Source organism: Helicoverpa zea, chromosome 31, assembly GCF_022581195.2.
Source record: "Helicoverpa zea isolate HzStark_Cry1AcR chromosome 31, ilHelZeax1.1, whole genome shotgun sequence".
Classification (NCBI taxonomy): domain Eukaryota; kingdom Metazoa; phylum Arthropoda; class Insecta; order Lepidoptera; family Noctuidae; genus Helicoverpa; species Helicoverpa zea.
Window position 1 is genome coordinate 904,524 of NC_061482.1, and position 27,191 is coordinate 931,714.

At 36.5% G+C, this 27,191-nt stretch overlaps 1 protein-coding gene across 1 annotated transcript in view; it reads left to right on the plus strand.

Annotated features, from left to right (window-relative positions):
* Positions 1 to 12,768: 12,768 nt before the first annotated feature.
* Positions 12,769 to 27,191, plus strand: part of LOC124644915 (sensory neuron membrane protein 2) — a 78,671-nt gene continuing 64,248 nt past the window's right edge. The window contains exons 1-3 of the mRNA XM_047184589.1: positions 12,769 to 12,991; positions 16,566 to 16,723; positions 17,750 to 17,891. Of these exons, the coding sequence (XP_047040545.1) occupies positions 12,875 to 12,991; positions 16,566 to 16,723; positions 17,750 to 17,891 (417 nt within the window). The 5' untranslated portion in view covers positions 12,769 to 12,874. The remainder of the gene's footprint in view (positions 12,992 to 16,565; positions 16,724 to 17,749; positions 17,892 to 27,191) is intronic.

Genomic DNA, 27,191 nt, shown 5'->3' on the forward strand with positions numbered 1-27,191 from the left:
AGCTATTCCGCATCGAACAAAAAAAGAATCACATAAATCGGTCAATAAACCTCGGCGTAATCGATGTACATAGGTACATAGAAAAAAAAGAAACACCGGCCGAATGAGGGTTTTCGATACTTTTTCTGCCGCCAGGCGGCGCTTCGTATGCGTCAGGTCCAAACAGCTGTCAAATAGTATGGAATTGTAGGGTCCGAACTTATTGTTTATTGAAATTCTGTTATATTGGAAGTGTTATTGATTTTATTATGGACTACGGTCAGAATAAGGTTTCCGAACTAAAAATTGAGCTAAGAGAGAGGGTGCAAAAGTCACTGGCACTAAGGAAAAGCTTGTTGAAAATTTTGTTAACACAATATGATTTAGTTTTTTTTATTTAGTCAACCTCAATAGTAAAACAATAATGCAGTGCTTTAATTATAAAATAAAAAAAAAACACTAAAATCGTTCACTATTCATAGTAAAGATAAGCACTTTGACAGTTACCTGGACCTGACGACTCGGTGCTGCCACCTGGTGGACGCCATTTTAGAAAACACTCATTGAGAACCTCCTCCTTTACGGTAAGTCGGTTAACAAATTTGAATCAGCTTTATTAATGTGATAAAACTAATGAAAATTAAAAAATAGTATCTCTAAAATTGTAATCGTGGGTAGAATCACTTATTCTAGTATCGGTTTCTAATTACCAGTTACCCTACATCATTTTTTAATTTCATTAATTTGTTAGCCTATGCTGTATGCTGGGCAAAGGCCTTACTCACACTCTTCCATCTTTCTCTGTCGGGAGCGTACTGTGACCAATCGTCGAAGAAAGTATCCAGCTTTTCTTGCCAGCACTCCGTCGGACTGCTTAATACATACTTACGAAGCAACTATTAAGGTATTCTGTGCTTACTTATACTTATTTTGATACTAAGTAAAGATGGACAATCGTGATTATTTCTCAGCTTATGAATCATAAAATGTGGCTAGATATCTATGAAAATGTAATAATTACAATTAGTTGATCAATTGAATCGTTATTTTTAGCAATAGTTTATTTGTTATAAAAGTACCTATTTGTGTAAAAAGTCATATAAGAATTGGTACCCACTCACGGAAGGCACTATAATTATAGTGCCATCCATCCTCATTGATCCATTGAGTGGTAATTTTCGCTTACAATATAATTAATCGTATCTTCAATAAAGGAAATATGGGCACAAAGTAGTAATATCCCGTTTCCTGAAAAAGCAAGTTACACTCTGGTGAGATAGATGGCGCCACCGTAAACAAAATGTACTGCACTCTATTTCATATACCTACGCTGACCTTATTCCAGTAGTAACCCACATTTTTTGGTATTTAATTAGGAAGTGCCTTAATTATTTTGCTTTTATGGTTGTTTATTGGTTTAAATCGGAAACACACTATTTACAATAATTAGTTAAGCTACATTTATTGAATTAGTAAATGGTTAACCAGACATTGCCCACCATGACACTTTTAATTTTGTGCAAGACTTTTATTATCCTTTCAGTAGATAGTCATATGTCACCTTCCACGCGGATATTAATTTGGATACCAAATCCACAACGTGGAATCTGTATTTCAAATGGCATTTAATTACATACTTAAATTCTTGGTTCCGTAAATCCATCCACATTGGATACAAACTACTCTCCGTCCCGTCCGTACAACCGGCTGTTATCAGGGGCCCGATCCTCCTAATTTTTCTTACGATTCACGTTCGACTCGATTCGCCTGCGATCCAATCCCGACTCGATTACGATTGAAGCGTATGTGGCATTCCGCTATTTTTCTTTGAAATAAACGTTTTTATCCTTTTCTGTCATTCAATAATGAAACATTTTGTCTGGAAATGATTTACGATTGCAAAATGATTGTACAGCAAACTACCGTATAGACCAAAATCACCAAAATAGCAGACCAATCGCACACCAATCAAATGTCAATCGAATACGATTGGTCTTTTATTCGTAGCAGAATGCCCGATATGGTTAAAACTGCTATTGCGGTCATATTGCGATTCGATTTCTATTCGATTTTGACATTATTAACTTAGAAGAATCGGGCCCCTGGCTGTTTCATGAACCGTGATGGACCTAGATAGTTGAAAACAAATCATCATCTCCTCTTGAGAATTTTCCCAACTATGTTGGGGCCGGAGAGTTGATAACATATGGGTAGTAAAAAATAATAAAATGTTTTTTTTTTTTTTTTTTTTTAAAGACCTATAATCACTCGATATTAATAAGGGTACGGAACCGTGCGCGCGTCCTAATGACTTGCATTTGGCCGGCTATGGGCTGATTTTACGTAATTGAGAGATTTGTACCGTGCTGTGAATTACTTACGATTACCCTATCTTTAATTAATTATATTTTAATCAAACAGATTATTACGTCGTTTATCTCTCGAGATTACTCCATAATTCATGTGGAATTATTTATTTGTATATTGAGGTCAGTATATGATATTTGCCTGTTGCTGTACCAGCAAAAACTCTCATTATGGTCGGAGCTGGGTGCACGCAGGCGGGTGGGGATGGGGGTGAGAGTAGGGGTGGGATGCAGGTGGGCGCGGGTGGTAGGTGGCAATTAGTTCGGTATTGGTCGTAACTGTTATTTCAAAGATTCGCTTTTGCAATACACAAACATTTTTTAATACGCCGCAACCGAGTTTCGGTCAACATTAATGGCGGATTTAATAAATACAACCGCGGAAAACATGTTTCAGATAAATCCTCGTTTTGTTTTATAAGAAGCTTATACAAATACATGTACGCTCAAAACTGAGATTAATTTTGTGTTTTTGAGAACACTTTATATTATTTTTGGGGAAGTTTCGACATGGCTACGCAGTGTAAGTACTTTGCTACAGCTCGTAGCCGCGTAGCATCGGACTTTGCTACGAAGCGAGTTGCATTTTGTTCTTCCTTTTATCTGGGTACATGGACGAAGTGAAAGGTAGATTAGTGAGAGATGTGACGAGCTTCAAAGGTAACTGACTCTAAATTAAAGGAGCTTATTACTTACAAAACAAGCAGATACTTTGAAGACAGAAACAGAAAACCTTGCGAAAGAACATGCCTACCATAAATATACGTACCGAATATGTAGGTACTTATAAATCTGTTACACAAATGAAGTGCTATTATTGTTCCGCCGTAAAATCCTTTCAATTACGAACATAACCAAAAATATTATACCTACACCTGTTTGTAAAGCATTGAAATAATTAAGTGTACTTAATGAACACTGCATTAATTATATCGGAAATGTGCTTAAATTTCAGGTAAGTAGGTACTCGTGTTTAAATTTTATTATTCACATGAAAACTGTTAGGTAGGTTTATATATTACCTACTAGCTGATCCCGCGAACTTCGTATCGTTCAAACCTTCCCTGGACCTCTACAAACATTTTAAAACCAAAATCAGCTCAATCAGCCCAGCCGTTCTCGAGTTTAAATCAGACTAACGAACAACAATTCATTTTTATTTATATAGATAGATATAGCGCAGGTTTATTTTAAAATATATATACGAAACATACGTATTGAGAGATTCGGATTACTTCTGAGCCATCCATCTTTGTTTGGATCACAGAATAAGGAAACATGAACGGAGATGCCATAAGGTCAGGCGCCTTCTTCTTGGTCATACGGAAAAATATACGGTAGGCATGACCACAACAATCAGTTACGAGTGAACTAATATGGCGATCGGGTTTTTGAGACTTTTGTCAACGATTTTACTTCTAATACAAAAAAACGGACGTGTTCCAATTAGATACAAAATACTGGCGGGTTCTAAAGAAGGCGTATAAGGGTATAAGGGTGGAGACAGTAACATTCCTCGTCTCACTAACACCAGCATTTTGGTGACGCTGCTTTCTTAGGAGATTTTCCGGTATGGCATCTCCGCTTTTAATTTTATTCCATGTTCAAGTTTTCTATGGTTCAGATAAAGTATAGAAGCTAAGGTAAGCACGTTACACAGGCGCATGAGCATTCTCTAAGGAGCTTTCAGACTGCACTGCCGACCACTCACACATTTGTAAGATCCGTGCTAAATCTCTAAGTCAGTACAGTAGCTACATGTTCTAAGTTCTAGGTGAGCTACTTTCAGGGTTCCGTATCGACGATTATTGAGACTTCAGTGTGTATCAGAACCGTGATCGCTGTATTGGATGATGCAAGTATGATTGTTGACACCATAAAAACAAATACCGATTACTAGAATAAAAATAATGGAGGATTTCGAATGAGAGATACAAAAAAACGTGATTTTTTGGCTGTTTTATTCATATAGGTACTTAGTGTACGTACGCTATTTCAACTCGCACTTGGCCGGTTTTGTGATTCAAAAAAACGCGAATCATACCTAGTTGGGTTCTATAAATTATGTAAGTACCCCAATTAGGGTACCTGAACTACATGTCTAGGCTTATCTCAATTATAATAACGATAACGAAATGATAATTCGTTATTTTTAGTTTACACGCGCTGTTGCATGGCGTAAGTACCAACCTACCTAGATAATACCTATTTAATGACAATTATTTTTCTCAGATGGAAACTAAAAAGTGGAAAACGTCCTAGTGAATCAGCTTTTTAGTCGTAAATCGTGTCAAAAGTTGTTTTAATCAAGAATAACCGTAGTTAAATATCAGGTGACTGCCTTTCAAATGAATTTCCCATAGGCAGACCTCAAATTACATAGTAGCGGATCCACAGTTATGTAACTATTTGTAATGCAACACGATAATAATACCCGACGTAGCAGCAAACACTATAAAATATAATTTATGCATAGCAGCAACGTATAACTTGATTTTAAATTATTTGTAGAATAAAAACTTTCTTTAATTATAGGTGATTGAATATCCCACATATTACTGGCTAAAACGTCTGACCAAACTTATAGTCCTTATTTTGAAGAACAACATAGGTGACTCTGTAGGTCTATACATAGGTATCCACTAAACTTCTATAGCTAAACCCATATAGTTACTTTATCTCAAAAATCATTAAAAACATTTCATCATTGACCATCTCAGGTACAAGGAAACCATCTTTGGTAAGTCAATTCGTCAATATATTAGAACTAATGGTTAAAGTTTAGAGTAACTATCTATGTTCTTCAATGCACTGGCACTAATGACCGGCCGTCACTCGCTTATCTCTCCTTGGAGCTAGATTCTAGATGATTGATTACGTATCAGACTAGGCCAATAAACATTCTTCATAAAGATTAACTTATATCTAAAAAGTAGCCCAACGCCATTTATCAGTATTTAAATTGGTTATCATCAACTGATTATGGGTATTAGATTAATTATGAAATAAACACTTTTATCTTATACGTTCATCCATTCTATTACTTTGTGATAGTCATGTACTTAATAATTTAATAATTATTTATCTAACGCATTATTTAAAGCCTAATTAGCCTATTGTTCGAGTCTTTGTCCGTAACGAGCATAGCAACCACTACATCGAATATAATATCCTTTTCATTTAATTTTGGTCAGCTCACACATCAGATATTAATTAAAATAACAACACGAATATCCTGTTTTCATGAAACTTAATCCCATTGCAGTAATATCGAGTAAAAACCATGCAAGCTCGAAATATAAAAGCACCTACAGAGTAATTATGACGGTAGGTAGAAAATATTATTCAGCGTGAATCCATATCTACTTTCGTTCATTTATTAACCTTTGTTAGTACCTATATGGAAAATACGTTATAAGTTAAACTTTGGAGTTTGGACTTTTGATACGTCACAGATTTGCTAATCAGTTACCTATGTCTATTGATGAATACTGATGACAACAACTGACAATACTGATGACAACAATGAAAACGGAAGGATGCTTGAGCCCGAAGCTTTTAAATTTGATCAAAACATAAATGCATTACGTTCACAAGGCGCCATCAGTTTAATTGATAAGATAAAGATATTAATAGCCGGAACTTCAAGCCAATGCACGTGTTTACATATTTATTTACAATTTATATTGTGACGAAACTGTATCCTGTAAAATCAGATCCGGCTTACAAATTGGTATCCTGTATACAGATCCGGTAGACTAGAATAGACATATACAGTTACCATCTACTGTAAGGGCATGTAATTGTATCCAGTGAAACAGAAGCACACAGGAGTGCATCGTTCACATACCGGCGCACACATCAGACGTGTAAAATTCGGTATGCATTAACTGCCAGTTTATTCAAAGAATAACAGTCAAAAACTAAAGGTTTTTATCTCATATAGACAGGTGTTTACGAAGGGTTAAAGCCTACAGGCTAACGGATCGTTGAAAGAGTTACCGGGGTCTTGGTACATAAGTAAAGGGCTTAAGAAGAAACATGGTGGGTTTGAGTAAGTAAGAGTCTGACACTCCCTCGGGCACCCACAGCGGGAGAGGCCATTTGATGATTTCCCATATAAAAGTTGTCTACGAAACATCAAGCTAGGTACATGGTACCAGACTACCAATGAAAAAGAACCGGCAAGAAACTCCATAGACACTCTTTTCAAGAAAAGAAGTGTTTAACATGATTTCTGTCATTTACGTCTGTGTGTTACTTAGTCTGCCCCTTACCATGGAGGCTATAACGTAGTGTAAAGGATTAAATAATATTAATATAACCGCGATAAAATCCGTAAAAGTAGTTTTATTTAAAAGAAGCGTTAACAATATTTGACTTACTGAAACTATCCACAATAAAATGAAATGTAAGTGTTAATCTGTAGCGAGACAGGTGACGGGGGCTGTTAGCTTGTTACCCTGAGCCCTGAGAGCTTTATGCCACATTTTATCAGCGACGCCCAAATTGGTCGGACTGCAAGTGGCTTACGGTGGCTTTGTAGCTGCATAGGTAGTAATGACTCCACTGGACGACGGTGACATGATTAAAGTTAATTACTGCCTCGCGATGGAAAATGGCAATGACGGATCCGATAACTATTCTAGTTTTTGTGGTTATTTACCTACTTTTTTGCTTAGATGGAAGATGAGCGGCACTAGATAACTTGGAAAATACATTCAATCATATCTTAGTTTATATTCAAACAAAGAAAAGGCTTGTCCACTTTCCGTTAATTGCACAAAGCTCCATTAAAGTTAAAGCTTCATTAAATATATTGCTGACTCTTACTTTGTCAACAGCATAAAAAGTGTCAGCAATAGATTTAATGAAGCTTTAATTCTAATGGAGCTTTGTGCAACTGACGGTTTGTTAAGTTTCTTAAGGTTTCTGTATTAAGTTGAATAACTTCAAACATGTTGTAACAAAGTGTGAGCAGACAGTGTGTAGCTCGAGTCTAGCGGTTTTGTTTAAAATGTTCCCAGGCTTCGTCAAATTCTTGGCTTAGCATGGCACATGACATGTTATAATGAAAAAAAAAACCAGCTGAGACTTTAAGTAGGGAAAATATAGAAGTCAAAAATAATCGTTTCATATCAAAGCTACGTAATATGGTACCTCTTCTTCTTTTAGCTTTGTCTTTGAGAAGACTTTAAGCCAAATTCAAGTCTAGGGAATCTAAACTGCACCAAATATTAGCAAGAAAAAGTACCTACCTTACTTTAAACTGGCAATCTTTCTGTACAATCCAAACGAATCAAAGCAAAATATACATTTTATTCAATAAAGCTTATCATTTCTCTTTGAAAACCAATACCCATCATTTATAAACCATATACCTAACACTAAGACTATAACGTTACATACAAACACTAGTTTCCCTCACCTTTGCCTCAGAGAGGCAAAACCACAATAGGTATTGACGTGCGTCGGATTACATTACCGCTCTATTTCCGTCCCATTGTTCAAAGCGGGCAGCGTCAGTACCGCAGCCTCCACAATGCGGCCGCGGAAAGCAAACCAGTCAACAGTAAATCAAAGTAATAAATTCCAATTTGGCTGCAAATCACCATGTGGCTGGCTGAGCACTGTTTGTTATGCGAAAAGGAAAAGTCTATGACCAAACAGAATGTTTTGGTGATAGAAAATGAGGTTTCACAATGATTCCGTATCATCGGATTATTTTTCACCAAGAAGGGTTTAAGATCTACGGCGCACTGGTGACTTTTGTCAGCGTGACAATTTCGTCAGTCAGTTGTCACGCCGTAACATTCGCGCATCTCCATACACATACACGGAATTAATAACACCTAGTGACAAAATTGTCACGCTGACAAAAGTCACCAGTGAGCGCTAGCTTAAAAGATGTTCTAACCAAAGTGCCTATAAACGACGGAGTCAAGTATCAAGCAATGTAGGTGTTAGAAGTAAGACTTAAAACCCACTCGTGCATCTTCTTCTTTTGTGTTAAAAATACAAATGTACTATAAATACAAATACATGTACGACGTGATTTGAAATTGTCGCGATTTGCAACTCGTGTAGGCAAGAATCTGTAGCTCACACGAGCGTGCACTCTGAGAGTTTATCTATGACTTATGTGACGCACTTACTTGTCTAAACATAGCTTCAAAGGAAGCAGGAATAGACAGCTAGATACCCAGTGACGTTCGCAAAGAAATAAGGAATAGCAACGGGTGGAAACTACTATTATAAGGAGGATTTTTTTGTTGTTGTTTTGTTAGTACCGTAAGGGCACTGAAAACTATACAAGCTGTTGATTTACATCCGTGCCATATTCAAGGACGTAATTATGCTAATGATTCTCGACCCAAATCAACAAAAAAATTGGTACGTATTTTTTTTTTCGGAATTCCGTCAATGTCATCTAGCCGTATTTAAACTTGGCGCGTGTGTTAGTGGCCTTAAGGCTCAATTCACACCAAAAGCGCGGCGAAGGGCAGCGAAGCGCAGCGACCCGCTCGGTAGAGAACGCGCGTGGATTCCCGCGACTGCTCGAGAATTCGCTGGAATGCTCGAGAAGTCGCGATGAATTCACGGGCCGCGGCTCTTCTAGCGCAGTTGACTTTCAACAAAACAAGAGGAAACTTGTGTTTAAGCAGTAATATGGGTGTTTTGGATTTAATCATTATTGCACATATAATTGAAGAGGAAGAAGCCGAAGAGATAATGAGAAAAAAGAAAAGATTAAAAAGAAAAAACCCACTCGCTCGCGCGCTCGAAAAGCGCGGCCCGTGAATTCATCGCGGGCGGGCTCGAAAAGGCGCGCGCAGTCCCGCGACTTCTCGAGCATTCCAGCGAATTCTCGAGCAGTCGCGGGAATCCACGCGCGTTCTCTACCGAGCGGGTCGCTGCGCTTCGCTGCCCTTCGCCGCGCTTTTGGTGTGAATTGAGCCTAAAACCGTGCTGCGCCCTCACACAAACGCAAACACAAAGCATACGCAACGATTATTCATAAATTTCATTCATAAAATTGGATTACTTCTGAAATACTACGACATTACAATGACAAAAAAAGCAGTGCATATAAGCTATTTCCCGTCTACTGTAATTCCAATTGATTATTTACGTATTTTATGTCCTCCTGAAGTATGGCACAAATGCAAATCAACACCTTGCAGAACTGATATGAAAAATTCTTTCATTTTAGCCAGCTGCTCTATCTTGATATGATATAGGCAGGCTATATTTTATAACCGTAACCTTAGGAAGTAGTTATAGAGAATTAGTAAGAGTTTCTGCAGTCGCTGCAAGTGCGGTCGGCAGTCGATAGTAGTCAAAACGCACCTTTACAGGACGCGAGTGAAACCACGGGAAAAAGCTATGTTATATAAGCTTGTATGATTCCTCAAGCTATTTATAGGAGACAACCTTGCACGAGCCTGGGTGCTTACTGCCTACGGTTTGTTTTGTAGGTTCTAAAAGTAGTTGGTTCTTGTTATTGTAGCATGGACTAGGTTGAGTATTTCTATTAATATATGTAATAATATAATAAGAAATTCACGTAAATATACTGCTTTATTTATTCCGCAATTTGAGAGATAAAAAATAATCTGAAAACTACAAGTGCCAAAGTTATGACTTTCTTGCTGCAGCCTGCTATTACAAGTATAGGTACAAGTCTACTTGAAAAGCGGTTTCCCCACAATTCATTATGAAACTTTGAATGCATTGTTTCAAACTTGTATTGAGTTTTAAGAGTACTTTAATAAGGTTAGGTAGGAACACGAGGGTTATATAGAAAATAGGTTTATGCTCTCCATGTTAGTTTCCTAAAAAGTGGAGTTGCTGCATTATATGCTCAAACTTAGTTAGTTACCTAACTCGAATATTTTAGGTACGTCACATCCGACGGTTCACTTAGTGGAAAATAAACGAGGCAGAAATGCTGTTAAAAGGCAGGATAGACTGAGTTGCGATGTTCCAGGAATCTTACAGGGAATAATTTTATTTATTTCTGCTTAAGCTCTTTTAAAGAAAATATTTTAAAGTACAAACAAAAAAATATTGCAAGAGTAGCCAGGTGAATTTTTATTTTGTTTATTGGAAGGAAAAAAATATGCGTTGCATATTATTTCGATCGTACGAAAGAGCTTGCTTTTTTCAGGAATGTTTCTTATTACTTGTAAGCTGTAATACTCAGAATCATTGTGTATTGTCATATTTAATTAACGACAGGAAATAAGTAAAAATATATTTACTTACAGTGTTTATGTACGTGTTACTGTAGTTCTTTATAATTATGTATTTCACACAGTAGTTACTTAACGGGAAAAAGATACCTTCCGAAAAACGATACCTACCGATACACAGCAGACTAAACAGTTGATTATTTTGTGAATTCAATCAAAGATTTTAGTCAATCTGGTACCGGTCAAATACCTAATCGTTGTCACGTTTTTACTAGGTACCATTCATTTCCATACTGATATACGAGCCCATACAAACTGTCGGCTGACTAAAAGTTTCCAGTCTGCAAGAGCTCTTAATCTTCACTTTTACATGCGGAAACGCATCAAATAAACAGGCTTTCCAACTTTAAAAGAGCAATCCTGACTTGACCAAGGAGCTAAAACAATTTCATACGAAATTGTCAACTTACGGTGAGAGTCAAGTCTGGTGAAAGCCACTAAGTGCTGCAAACTTAAATGTCAGGGTAGCTGATAGGTTGAGGAAGGTTTAGCATCCGTTTGCGAAGCAGCCAGCCGTAGCAACAAGCAGGGCTTTGTTTATGTGCTGAGGCTTATAATTTAATGGAAACTTATTCTTGCTTGTCTACTGTTTGTCATCCTTGAACGTTGCACTTTTATAACTAACCTAAGCAAGATTTAAGATAACATTCAAACGCCTTCTTACAATGGAATTTTTATAGGAAAGGTGATGTTGTTGTCCTTTATTTTTTTTGTTTATTATCGTTAATCCTTCATGTACAGAAAGCTAATTTAGATTAAATGCAGTATTCAAGGTCCATGAACTATGTGAATTCTTTACGATTTTATGCGAAAATAATTGACATCGGATTTAAGCCACTCACCACTTATGAGCGAAATTACAGAGCACTTCATAAAGTAAATAAATCGAAGATATGTTTACGACATAATAAACATTATATCTATATTGGGAAGTAACAAGGATGGACAAATTAATGAGGACGCCATTTGGAGCAAACTTCCTTCGTAAGGTTTGTTATTGTCAGAACGTAATAATTATTATCTACTACTATATAGATAGATAGATATTCTTTATTCGGTACACCAATTTTACATTTTTGATCTTAAACTAGTTAAAGTAGGTGACATAATGGGCGGTCTTATCGCTAAGAGCGATCTCTTCCAGACAACCTTAGGATGGATTGAGACGAGAAGGAAAAGATTATATGGTAGGCAGTTAGGATTACTATTATACTTATATATTTTTTTGTTTGTTTTGTACCCGAAACTACTGAAAAGTTTTGAACATTATTATCTGTTGGAAAGCTACATTATTCAAATGTAGCACAGACTGTATTTTATCCGGGTGCAGGCAGTTCTACCTACATTACACGAGTGACACTGCGGGAAGACAGCTAAATTGTTTTTCATAAATCAGGCCAGAATCTGGAAGTTGGTGGTGAAACATCCGTGCATCGGAGTGAGATCGTGCAGTGAGTGTCGAGACCATTATTTTAATTGTATTTTTAATACCGGACTTCTCATAACGTAATGAGGGCGAGACTTTCAGTCACCGGCGATCATTAAAATAAGAGTTGTAGTCCCACTTTCCGATTACTGAATATTTTCGTAAGTCCGGTCTGATATATTTCTGTTTTGCGATTTAACTATGTATGAAGTTAAATATTAAAAGAAATGGTTTTATTTGCTTTCCTAGGGAACTACCTTTTTGTTTTTCTCCTGGGTAAAACCGTTAGAAAACACTTCTTGATCATTATAACTACCTTGTTTTTATGTTTAGTTCTGTTTATGTTGGAATAATTTTAGAAAAAAAAACGCAGTAAAGACAGCAAGCCCCGAGTTACAATAGATATAAACATAAACATATATCATCAATGTTGTGTCTTGTTGAATTCAGGACCTCCGGCTTGCAATAAATAAGAATTGTTGTTTATTTTCCGATCTGTAAACTCACGTAAACCGTGCGAAACTCGAGAAATTTGAATACCTATCTATTCTTCTCCATTTGATTGTTCTGGCAGTAAACGTAAATAAAGATACCGGTGTTCACGTTAAAATCAGTGTTTAACAAACGCGAATCAATTAAATACCTGTGGCGTGGTATTTTTATTGATAGCTTTATCATTGGAGAACTAAATAAATCTTGTTTATCGTTATCAAAAGAAAATATGTTGTTGTGCACAATGTCAATAGTAATAATGAACAGTGCCTCGTAGTCGATGACCGCGGCCTGTAATTAGCGTCACTTTTTTAATAATTTATCTGATTTTGTAAGCCTAGTGTAGTTTTGTGAAGATGTGCGGTATAATTGGTGGCGTGTCGACCCTCGTCGTGGGTTCTGTACTAGTGGTCGCTAGCTCAGTGATAAGCTTCGTGTTTGTGCCTAATATCATCAGGAATATTATTGCAGGCGTAAGTACAAGCCTTAGTGATGAAATTATTCTTCTTTAAGGATGTAGGAAAGTGTTTTCACTGGGGTAGATTATAATCTACAAATTAGTCTTCAATGTATTGTAGTTATATTGCGTTTGAGTGGAAATTAATTTGAATATAGATATTATATCGCCCGAATACAGGCAGAAGTATAAACTGATATGCATATAAAAAGCATTGCTTGCGATCTACTGGCGATATCAAATTTAAAATATCAGGAATCGTTCGAAATAGAATTTAATATTCTATTTCAGCTTTTCGCTTTAGCTGGATATTGCGTAAATTTAATAAAGTGAGGCCAATAAAGTTTTCATGAAGTTGTACCCGGTACCAAACGGCGATATTTAATATTTGCGATGCAGGTACGATTGGATCCATGATTCCATATCGGCTTCAAAAAAAGTCGCGCAATAAAGTTAGCGAGGCAATAAAGTTGTAGGTAGCTAGCGGCGCTGAAAAAAATTGCGGTACACCTATATTGACTGCAAATTGCAATATACATTCGAATGTTTTTTTCATCATCTGACTAGCCCTTTCCCAACTATGTTGTGGTTAGCTTCTACTCTTAACGGATGCAGTCGAGTATCAGTGGAGCAACTGGCTATCTGACCGCGCAAACCCAAGACTGGGGCCCGATTCTCCTAATTTTACTTAAGCAACATACGATTCACATTCGACTGCGATCCAATCCCGACTCGATTACGATTGAAGCGTATGTGGCATTCCGCTATTTTTTCTTTGAAATAAACGATTTATCCTTCTATGTTATTCAATAATGGATCATTTTGTCTGCAAATGATTTACGATTGCAATATGATTGTAGAGCAAACTACCGTATTGACCAAAATCACCAAAATAGCAGACCAATCGCAAACCAATCGAATGTCGTTGGAATACGATTGGTCTTATATTAGTAGCAGAATGCCCGATATGGTTAAAACTGCTATTGCGATTCGATTTCTATTAAATTTTGACATTTTTAACTTAGGAGAATCGGGCCCCTGGTTGTCAGATTTCTGACTTCCCGTAACGATTGCGTAATATGTTGAAATGACAGCCGGGACCTACCCGTTAACGTGCCTTCCGAAAACGGAAGGACTGGTCATGAAAACACATCGATGGACCGACCGCGAGAAGCGTTGCTCGACTTTATCATCGATCGATCCGCGCGGCTTTGACTTAGCCACGAGTTTTTTTTTCCATGTAGGTAAGCTTATATTTTCGTGATCAGTGTCCCTGGCAGTTTGCAAGATACTAAATCCCTACTAATATTATAAATGCGAAAGTAACTCTGTCTGTCTGAAATTTGGTACAGACATAGTTTGGAACTTGAGAAAGGACATAGGCTAGTTTTTATTACAAAAAATAACATTTGTACCGGACATAAAGTTCCATCTATTGGTCAAACCAAAAATCTGCCGGAGGTCACTATTGCACGCGAACGAACTCGCGGGCAAAAGCTAGTAAAGTATACAAAACCTAAAAAAGCAACAGTTGACATATAATTTTATCTAGGACTATTCCTGCGGTTGCACTCGCTCTCGGCCCGCATCATCACTTCGTTGTCGCTCAGCGTTCGTTGTCAAGTCAACTGTTTTTTTTTGTTACAAACAAACTTCCAGTTTTATTTTTGTTGAAGATACGAGTATCCTAACTTTTTCACCTTTTTCCTGCGACTCGTATTTGACGTACTTTACGTATACACATGCACCGACAGCATTTAAGAGTACACTACAGACTAAAAAGTGGCCCGACAGATGACCCCATGGTTTTTCAAAAAATATTCTTAAGAAAATCTTGATTCCAATCAAAGTTTTCAGTCGGTTTGATAGTGACTAAATACCTGATCGTTGTTATGTATGTTCTTCCATTCACCTTCATACTGATTTATGAACTCAAACAAACTATCGGCCTACTAAAAGTTAGTAGCGTAGGTACTCTTCAGCTTACTTTTCAACCCTTTTACTACGACTCGTAATTGACGTAGTTTACGTACGAATGCACCGATAGCATGTAGGCAAGTAATAAGTGCACTCATACATGAACTGATTACCTCTTATCCCTTATCGTACGATGCGTTTAACCAGCTTCATTTATTACTGAAGGAAAGCTAATCATAATTGCACTGCGGTATTAGTGCCTGTAGTTTATTCTTGTTTATTTGTATAAGTAGGATTATAGAATGAGGAAAATACCAAAGGTCTTTTCAATCTCCATCGAGCAATTTACAAATTATCCTCACTGAAAGACTTAAAATAATGTTGTTAGGTTATATCGCTTTTCATACCTCGTCTGGCACGCGGAAGCCGATATTGCAATTTCAAAAAGTGGAATATTACCATTTTTTCAAAATAAGTCTCGTACTTTGATAGCGACTGCTAGCAAGTATTAAATAGTTTCGAAGGATGCCGGATATTTGCAATATTCTTAGAAAATGCTTAACGAAGGAGCGACTTAATAAAACGGATTTGAATAACTTGAAAGCTGGCACGAAATATGTAGGTAATTTCCTCGATGCTTTCGTCTGTAAAATAAATAAAAATCATCGAAGCGTATGTATCTTCAGGGCTAAAAATGTTCCAACGATTTATCGGGAATGTTTTTCTAAGTCCTGGAAGCTAGTTTATGCAATTTTATACACCGTTCATTTAATCCAAATCTCAAAAAAACATCTCAAAAGACATCAATTTCCACAGAACCTTTTAGCTGATGCACCAAAAGATTCGTTTGCCACACTCAAAAATGTACAAAACACAGAACCAGGTATGGTTATCAGGCACAAAGAGTGGAGCCCGAGGCATTCGTCGGAACACGAATATAATATTTCGTTTACACGGCCGGATAAGGCTCAAACTGACAAAAGCAATCCGGGTGTTCAGTGTTCAGTGCATTGTGCACCTCTCATTCCGACCAAACAATGGAAAAAACTTGTACATCCAATTATTGAGTGACGTGTGATTTTGCACTGGTTTGATTCCCCCGGCGGCTCAATGTGATGAAATGCATTGCATACCGCAGTGCGTAGGCGTTATAATATTGTAGACAGGAATCCATTGTAGGATGTCCACTCTATTGTCTGGTGACACGGTTGGGGTGAGGTATTACTGAAATGTAAATTCAATTTATTAATTAAACAAACAGAGAATAAATTGAAATGAGACGCTTCAGTTTTTATTGTTTTTGCTAATGCTTTTTTTTATCAATATTGACACTTTCGCGAATTTTTTGGCTAGTTGAAGTATATATAGGAACATTAACATCAAAAATTATAACGATAATACTACTATTGTTTCTCAAAAAACACAATGATATTTTGGAAAACAGGTCCACTTCTACGCGTATGTTAGCCTTCCAAATAACTATCACTCGCCGGGTACTTAATTATAATATAATCTCGTCATACATCATATAAGCTCGGCGAATTTTGCGGTCAGTTTGACGCAAAACATTTTTAGAACTGTCAAACTTACCGCCAAAAAGTGACGACCCAACAAGGTGAGGCATCATTACATCCCAGCAGAATACTCAAATCTCTTGTCTTCTCTTTTCTCAGGAGGTAACACTACTAGATGACACGATTCAGATGGAGCGGTTCAAGGAGGTGCCGTTTCCCATGAACTTCACCGTCAGGGTCTTCAACATGACCAACCCGGCCCAGGTGTTGACTGGCGGAGTGCCCGTCATGCAGGAAATCGGACCCTATGTGTATAGGTCAGTATGGAACCATGGTGTTTCGGGAACACGTAAGATAGAGGTCTATTTTGTTGATTTTCACGTGAGTAAGTGGAAATCGATGGGGGATGTCGTTCAATAGTTAATTTTTCAGCAAGTCAACGATTTTTCACCGGATAGATTTTTAATAGTATTGATATCATACCTACATACATGACATATGTTGGTCATAAAAAAAAATCCATCTATGTTATTACAATGATCCTTTCATACTTGTTGTATCGATAATTATTAAGTTATACTTTGAATTTTTTAAATAATTTGAAATGAACTGCATGGATTGCGTTAAATCTGTTTTTCACTGGAAAATAGACGTATACGGTGTGAAAAACGCAGCATAACTTTATGAATCAAACATGTGACGTAAGCGCCCTTTGTTTCCGAAACCGTGGGTTCAACCTAGAATAATATAAATATAAACAAAACCACCGTCACGTTCACAGTCACATTTTAAAGTCACACTAGCAGGATAGGTTTAAAAACCCCGAGATGAAGCCTTTTGCATGTTTAAGGAAAACTGTTTCCAAGCAAGACTTACTTTCCCAAACAATTTATTTGTCCCCCCGACCTTGCAATGTGGACGTTTTTCGACGGACTCCTTAGGAAGGTAGACTGATGAAGCTTCTAAAAATTCCAAAGGAAAATTCCGTCGTTGGCTGTTTATTACATAACTTGTAGTAAGAGCCATATTTTCCGTCGCTTTTACATGAAAAATAGGAAAAAATGTGCGGAGGGTGACGGGTGGTGCAGGGAGGCAGCCCAGCCTTTATGCATCTCCGACTCTTATTAACTTCGACCCACGCTTTTCCGTATAAAGGATTAATAGAAAATCTTGTAAATCCTTTGATATTATAGATTTAAACTTTAAAAATAAATACTACAGAAAAATCTGTTTTTATTTTCCTCTTATTTATATCTTCTAGTATTTATCATTAGCCTCTTAGCTAGAGGATTTCAAAGCGATGTGGTGCCCAAACAGACTGTTTGCATGAGTCTATGTTTCAGACTGTACCAGACTCGTGAAATTCTGGAGAAAGATGGTGACGTGGTGGTGTACAAAATGCACGAACACTTCGAGTTTGACGCCGATCTGTCGTATCCGTACCAAGAAGATGATTTGGTCACTATCATCAACGTCCCGTTTCATGTGAGTACCCATATTAACACGCTTTTATATTAGCTTCATTTGTAACTAACTATGTATGTAAGAAAATCGTGGAATCTTAATTTGACCCATTTTCCGGTCTTCGATTAGGATGAAATTTTGCACACGCTCTGAGTTCTGATGACAATACATGACTAGCGTGTTTTTTAGTTTTTAAAACTATTATTTTATTAATACTTAGCTTATAAAATTGGAAAAAATATCTTTGTATATATATGTATATGTATACACGAGTTTACCTGTTGAAAAATAAACAAGGACGTGCACCTTGCTTGCCTTTTTATCTGTGACGCTTGTATGTTTGTTAAAAGACTCTATTTGAACTGTTCCTCTTTGTGAAAAACTACAGTCATGTAATATTTATACAAACGTTATGTACACTCTACTATTTCTGTTCACACGGATTTCATATTTGCGGATTTAATGCAACTGTGTGCGTAAAACTGGCCTGTCAAAGTTATTTTAACTGTGTATATTTTGAAATGATGATGTGTGCAACGGAATGTACTAATACCAAATACAAATAACATTTTAGGATTATGCAGTTAATCCATTAAAATTATTCAAGTTATATGCAGTAACATACTGAAATCGCGGCATGAAAATTTCACCAACATTCCCTGGTTATTGCACCGTGATAGGTATCGATAAACCCAATTACAGCATGTAATGATTTTCATTTATCCTATAAGTGTGATATTAATTGGTTTTTGAGAGCCTGTTGGTACCTTGCACCGTGGATGCTCTGCGAAACTATATAAACATATGCTAACGTAAGTAAAATCATGCTGCTCTGCGAATTGCCAAAACTCGAAATCGGCCGTCGATTGTTTGAGTGATGATTATGTCATTGTCCTTGAAAATATAGTGGAAACAAATAACAGTCCATTCATTAAGAGAATTCCTTACTATCGCCTATCACGGATAGAGAGGAGATACGTATAGTATATTCGTATAGTTTGAAAGATATCATATCCAAGAGAACACTGTAAACTTTCTTCTGATAGTTTGTTTGAGCTCACATTACAAAGATCAGATATTTAAACTATGACTGGTCAACGGATCCGTTCATACAGACCGGCTCGGAGAGCATCGGCTCCTCTTATTATTTCACACCAAGCGCCTTCGAGCATTCTTAATGACAAAAGCGTTGCACATGCAAAAGTTAACCTTTCTACAAATACTAAAAACTCAGTTTTCAACGTGAGAAAAATCTGCTCTCCTCTCCGAGCCGGTCTGTCTGAACCGACCCTAAATAACCATTATTCTGGCAATGATGAGGTCACAATGGTACCATACAAAACGCCCGGCGAATTGATAATATAATGACGTGACATAACTGTGCGATTGCGAATTATTCCTGCGCTAATTAATTAGATATGACAATGATTTGATGGATGTTAATATCAATGCGAATGATCTAAACCAAGCTTGCGTATTTTACAGCAACATTGTTATTATGGTTTAGAATAGTTACACATAATATATCTAGGTACATAGGTATGCAGTAAGGTATAAATATATCTAACTGTTCCTAGAATTCCTATATATACCATTTGCTAAGTCTTTTACATTACCAGCTATTATATAAGTATACAAAGAGACTTCAGAGAACAAGTTGTTCTTCTCTAATCTTTAAGTTTTCATAAAAATAGTACCAGAAACGAGGCATAAAATCCGCTTGAAAAAGCTTTTAAAAATACTGCAATTTTCAAACACATGTGATCCGATTATTTTGTAGTCGAAACTTCGTGCAGTGACTGCACCTAATACCCCCCCCTGTGTAAATTGTGAACACCCCATAATGCTTCGGCGAGACACGACAATAGACACCACTCTATACCTTACACGTAAACTTTCATGATTTAGACAAACTATAACATCACTAAAAACTTCAAAACTCGACCCTAAAGTCACCTCCATAAGCACTATGCAACTGCACTCATATCTTTGCAAATATAATAGGCTTAAAGTAATACCTACTCTCAGAAAAGAGAATACTAACGTACAAAGCAAAATGAAGCTTAATGACTCTATGAAATTTTAAAAATGTCTCGTCAATTTGGAAATTTTAAACCCTATTATTATCTTTTGTTCCACTTTACCTACTGCGCACGGCATAGTGCACTTTGACGAAACTTGCAACGTAAAATAATATTTTACCGACAGTCAAAATCTCTCAATGGGCTTATTGGAAAATTAATTAATTATTCCATTATTTGAATATAATATCACGTTCTGTAATAAATTAATAATATTCATTAATGGGCCTCACTGCAAATTATCTATATTGTGGTTAAGCTCGGCAAGAGAAATTGTATTGGAAAATTTCTATTTCAGAAATAAACGGTTTTACAATACGGTATCGCTAGTTGACTAGTTATATTTTAAATCCTACTTAATTGGACACAAATTGCCTGCTCTATTGAAGAGAATCTTCTCTGAAAAGAGGAACGCGAAAGCAGCTTTATTTCATAATGATGCCAACACACAGTATGTTTTATTAATAATACCTAAGTACAAATAAATTCAAGCTATACGAGTAGGTTTATATAGATGTCCTCGAAAAACTTAATATAGATTCATAGAGTCCACCTACAAATAAATAAATAAATAAATAATGTCGGGACACCTTTTCACACACGGTCGGTTAGCCCCATGGTAAGTTATTAATTAACTTGTGTTATGGGTGCTAACACAACTGATAGACTACGTATAGCTACATATATACATATTTATAAATACATATTGTAACACCCAGACCACGGCCAACAAGCATGCTCATCACACAAATGTCGACCGAACCGGGAATCGAACCCGGGACCTCAGGTTCGGCGGTCCGGCATGGTGACCATTGCGCCATCGAGGTCGTCATATCCACCATCCATCCACCTACGTCTCGAGGTCACTTCCCACATCCGGATAAAAAAAGTAAATTTGTCCTTTCTTAGGTCCTATACAAAGTAGGCATAGGTAGGTGTACTGTGTATTCAATTAAGACCCAAGTACACCGACAATAAAACGTCAGGTTTCTTAAAGCAACTATCAGCTATGACCTGTTTAAGTGCAATTTTCAGATAAATGTTATTATTCCATCTCTGAACTTATAAATGATAAAATAGACATGACATAACATCCAATTCCAATTTTTGTAATTAACTTAATCGTATCATATTTTTTTGCATGCCTAATTTTAAGGTAAAAGTGTATTTTTGTAACATCTGTATTTATATTGTACCTACATTCCGTTGCAAATAAACTATTATTCTATTATATTCCATTAAAAGTAAAGAGTTTAAAAAAAAAACAACTGTCGTTAATGTTGTTGGTGATAGCCTAAACCAGTTCACTAAGTAGTTTTGGCCAAAAAGTCGGACAGACAGAGTTACTCTCGCATATGAGTCAGGGAAGGTGATGATTGGACATAATTAATGCGTGATAGTCACACGTTAATTAGTCGCCTGGCGTGCAGCGGTTAGCCTAATGAGCTGTGAGAGTGCTGATATAATTTCTAGATTATACACTCTCACTACATAATAGATTGGTTTGGTAACATTGAACTCTGATTTAATTAATTTAGTTATTGAGTATTGAGTATTAATAGCCGACTACTGTGGTTACGGCTGTCATTTGATATCTTTGGTAGTCGTAACTCTGTAGAAACTGGAAAGTCTGGCAATGAGTGCTACTAGTGGGTATCGGCTTGCCTAGGTCTGAAAGTTTTTTTCTTCAACTATCTAAGCTTGATACAGCAAATATCCATTTTGATTAGTACAAGCATGTAAAATACATATAATAGTATGGGATACAGGTATAATCGGTTTGCCCGGGTCTGACAATCTTTTTTTTGATTGAACTATCTAAGCTTTATACAACAAACATCTATTCTGATTATCACTTGCATAAAGCGTACATAAAATAGTATGCAATAGTATTTATTGTACGTATTCCAGTTACAATTATCGAATACCCATACTTCATACTGTATTTCTAATACAGCTTGTATTTCTAAACAGATAGAAGGGATTCAAGGAATTCCCGATACAATGGTTCTTTTGAAACTGTTTTCCCGGGTTTGACAAAGTTTTTGTTTAAATATTCTATAACCTATATTCATACATATATAACATACATTCTGGTTTTCACAAGCAGACAGAGAACCCTTAGAATAGTATGCATGCAATAATATTGTATCATTTCCAGTTACAATTATCGAATACCCCGTATTTAGAAATACAGCGTGTATTTCTAAACAAATACTAACTTTGTACATATGTATACTGTATTTCTGAATAGAAGAAAATTTCAGGTAATTCTGACATAGTGGTCCTTTTGATACTGTTTATCTAAATACAAGCTTTATCCCTACTAATATTATAAATGCGAAAGTAACTCTGTCTGTCTGTTACGCTATCACGTCTAAACCACTGAACTGATTTTAATAAAATTTGGTACAGAGATAGAGTTGACCTTGAGAAAGAACTTAAGATAGTTTTTATCCCGGAATTTTGAAGAATTCTCTTGGAAACGCGATATAACCGAACTCTACGCGGGCAAAGCCGCGGGCGGAAGCTGGTACCTGTAGAATATATGTTAAATGTTGAGAGACGGGAAATGCAGTCAAAGGACGAGCATCTTGTCCTCTCGTCCATCGCATTTGATTCTCGATTCGTTGAGTCCGATTCTCAATTGACTGCACTTCAGAAGCGGCCATATTGAAATATGCTTGTGATTTCCTGTTTGAATTTGCTTGGGATTATTTTTACTATAATTAGTTCGATATTTTAGGTAATTGTATTTTTATGTAGTAGGTAGTACAAAAATACTAACCTTCGAATTAAGAACCTGCTGCTTTTTCGGGAGTCGGTTAAAAATAAAGTTTGTCATTGCTATCTACACAGTAATAGGCTTTGATACAGACTTAAAATATAAGATGATGCCACAAGCCTTGCAAAATACATCGTTTGTAATCTTTATATTAAACCCCAAAGAACCATTTTTACAGTTTCGTTCATATTTTGGTCATTAGGTACCACAAAATATAGGAACCTACTTTAAATAAAGCTAGAATAGGAAATTTTGCGTGAAATGTTGTGTTCAAATAATTTTGCTTGAAAAACACATACAAACATACACATTTTACGGTAAATACATATTTTATGTGTACCACTAGGTACTGCTCTTTGCAATAACATCATTTCCTAGTTTAATTGTTTGCTAAACTGTTCCACTAAATGTTCTCAAAAGTCCATTTTGAACCAGAAATACCTTCCATATTTTACAGGAATATAAAATATAAATTAGCTCATTTAACAGTTTTGGGAAAACGTTGCTAGTTCAGCTCGTAAAACATACGTGAATTACTCTATTCAAATATGGAGTCAAAATGAAACTGCTTTCAGTTAGCTATTTCCAGAATTTTCTGTTCAAAGTACCACCGTACCTACCTAGTTTTTATTTTACAGACTTTCAATTCGTAGAGTACGTTTCAAAAATAACTCTTTGTCGTAAAATGTCACTCTAAACGTTAACAATAAGAACAATTTTGGCAGTTTCACGTGAAATTCGACACTCAAAGCTTAGTGAAAAACTGTAACATTGAATCTGCTACATGTTTCCAAACTAATATTTTGTAAAGGATTTTTTTTGTTTGTATTTCAAGGCTCCAAAAATTCTGACACGATTTCAAGTCCTACCTAAATATTTTGTTGTTCATCCGTATTGTCCAAAATGGCTTCGAAACAACAAAATACTAATTCATTAAAAGGTAAATCAGATTGTAATAATTTTAGTAAAATCAGGTTATCTTATCCTGTTATACCCTTATGAGATAAGACACTAATTAATTCTATATCTATATTTTGTCATAAAATAATATTTTTCAATATTATATTATTTTATTTCGTATTTACTTGTCTTTTTATGAAATTTTCCAAAAATTATGCGTCACTCTACTCGAGAGATAGCGCGCGTGTCTGTAGTCTGTAGATTATAATAGCTCACTATTTTAACTAATAACGTAAGCGCGTATAATGATAATCAGCGTAATTATTTATTGTTAATCAACTGTTGCACATCCCCTGTTGTGTGATATACTTAGTGCTCACTTTTCTACATTATTTACTCACTGTTTCCCACATCCCGGAAACGAACTAGGAACTAAACAGGTAGGTAAGTAATGCCCGAGCAGTCACACTTATCGCGGTTTTCTATTACTAGAACAATATTTAAAATAACTTCAATGATTCAGAGATTACCCCCCATGCAAGCTAACAAACTCACAATCTTCAATCAAAGATAAAATCCATAAAACAACTAGGTAATAAAAATACCTAAATTCTATAGGTAAGAACAAGAAGCAAGTACAAATAAATACCTAAGTACACAGTAAACAATGTTTACGTAAACCCATTTCGATAAAAACAATCAAAAGCCGGTTTTGATAATAGTTATAATCATTTATATGATAAAGAACGCCCTGCTTACATTAATCTGTGCTATCACACGCATGGCTTCCACACCGAGGAATATTTAAACAATTTCTGATAAAGGGATTACACAAAATATTGTTGATAAGTGGAAAATCAGTGAGCAGGCTTTTGAAGAAAGCTAAGACTTACTCCCACGTTACTAAGCGTCAATATAAATGATGAAAAGTTTTTTGACACTATTTATAATAATATTTTTAATTAAAATTTAGTTAATATTAGATGGTAGCAGTAAAGGTATATAGTTTGTATAATATTATAAGTAGTTTCTTATTGTCTTTAAATATCATTAAACAAATAGTACCGAATAAAAAAAGCGTTAATGTAAATTAACCACAGTGCTGATTCCGAGTTTTACTAACGCGCTCGATACGTAATTATTCTATTGAAATAAAGAGCCGTATGCTACATCACATTATTTAGATATTACATCTTCATTCATTTTACCGGATAATAATGTTTATTATTTCGCAAGTGAGCACGTCTGTAGTAAGACCAAATACCGATGACTGTTTTTATTAAATAAACAATTCTAAGATTAGTGCTACGTGATAAAGTTGTACGATAATTTTCGCATCGAGAAAGTTAACTTGCAAAAGTCGTAGTAGTCATTCCAGCTGCGTATACATCCATCATTTGTTCTACACAGCAAAGATCATATCAATTTTCAAAAATACATTATCATCAATTAAGAGCCAAGCTCTTGTCAGTGCAGCTCCTTCCATTTACGCCTATCTAGCGCCAACTCCTGAACTTCCTTATACGTCACAACTAGGGCATGCAATACCGGTTAACCGGTTTCGTTTTTACCGGTAAATCGCCCATTTTTGCGAGTTTTAAATTACCGGTAAAAATAATATGAAACCGGTAATTTACCGGTTTTTACGTTTTTCTGATAAAATATAGCAATTGTTCATTTAACGTCAAATCTTTGTTATGTAGCCTGAATATAATGTAATGTTGCATACATTACGTATTGTAAGAGTGTTAAAGTTGCTGTTTTTTAGAAAAGTAAACTTGTGTGTCCTTAACTATCTCTAGGTTAGATACAAATCTTCTTTCTCATCTTAATTTATAAAATCTAAACAAATTGTATTCATTCGGTTATTCTGTTTTTCCTCATAGCTGTCAGCTCATACTAGGTACAAATGTAGCTAATGCTTATTTTACCTACTCTATGACCTTACTGAGCAAGGGCTTTTACTTCACCACCATGCGGACAGCTCTGAGGACACGGTGGAGCACACAGTCCAGGTGTGCACTGCCTGGGAAGGGTACCGCCGTGTTGTCGTCGAGGCAATAGGCAGCGGCGACCTTTCGCGTTCTTCCCTGGTTCAAGCCATGGTCCGGAGCTAGAGGGAATGGGAAGCCGTCGCCCCTTCTGCGAAGCAGTCATGCTCGAGAAGGAGACGGCGGAGCGACTGCGAGTAGCACCTCTCATCCCAGCCGCTGTAGTGGACCAGGAAGACACCACGGGCGCCAAGCCCGGCCACCGTAGGCGTCGGTCTGTGGGCGGCGAGTTCGGGTGGCTCATCGTTCCACCGTCTGCATAGACAACAGACCCGTGTCAGCGGCGCGCGTTGTTCCACGGGCTCCTCAGGGAGATGTCAGCAAACCCAGTGGGGCCCAGCAGGGCCAAGGCCTGCCGCTGCCGCGGGATTGTTCGAAAGAGTTACCGCTACCCTGGTCCATAAAACACCTACTAAAAACATGGGTTTTAGACAGAAAGAGTCTGTCATTTGATGATTTACCATAAAAAAGGGCTTTCCCTTCAATGAAAAATATATTTTTTACGGTAATTCTTAGCGTTTATCCCGTCTTGTGACGGGGTCGGCTTTCCGTATCTTCCTTCTTCCACTTCGCTCTATCCTCCTGAATAGACATCTTCCTCTTCGAGTTCGCAGATTTTCATGTCATTCATTACGACACTCAACCACCACGGTTTGCCTTTGCGCCTTTGACCGGGTATATTGAGATTGAGTATCACATTCACACTGCCGATGTCCTCAGGTGTCACTCCTTTTTACATGTCCGTACCATCGCAGCCGTTTCTCTTGCATTTTGTCGGCGACATCGCGTACGGATGGTACTGACATGTTTTTTGTTACGGCCCACGACACAAAAAACGTTTACCACCTTATACTTTGCATATTTATTTAGTTTTTGCTTTAAGACTACCCAATCTTATTGTTATAATATCACATTTTAAAAAAATTACAAAAATTACCGTTTTACCGGTTTACCGGTAAAAATATTTTTATTACCGAATTTTTACCGGTAATTTTTGTTTTACCGAAATTGCATGCCCTAGTCACAACATTCACTTTTTCAAAAATACATTCTAAATAAAATACCTAAACAAAGTGCCAACAATAGGTATGTAACACGGTTAAAAAAGCTCTGCTTCAACAGTCACCAAACTAACCTGTCGTAGTTTAAAATAAATGTATTGTTCCATGCGCTCCTCAGTTTGACGCTTGATATTTTTATTCACTTTACCTACAGCAAGCAAAAACTGCGAGTTCAAATGTCCATCACAATCGCGGTGCACGTTTTGATGAAGTTTAAAACGGAATATATATGGACAACAAAATGATGAGCGGAGATGTCATAATGGAAAATCTCCTAAGAAAGTAGCAAGCCAAAATGCGAGCGTTCGGGACGAGGAACGTTACTGGCTACGCCTTCTTTGGAACCAGCCCATTTCTTTTAAATATATCTTTTAAAAATCTTAGATAGATGCGTCAAGGAACTCTAACGCCTCGTTGCTTTAGTAGTAACTGTACGTCGATTC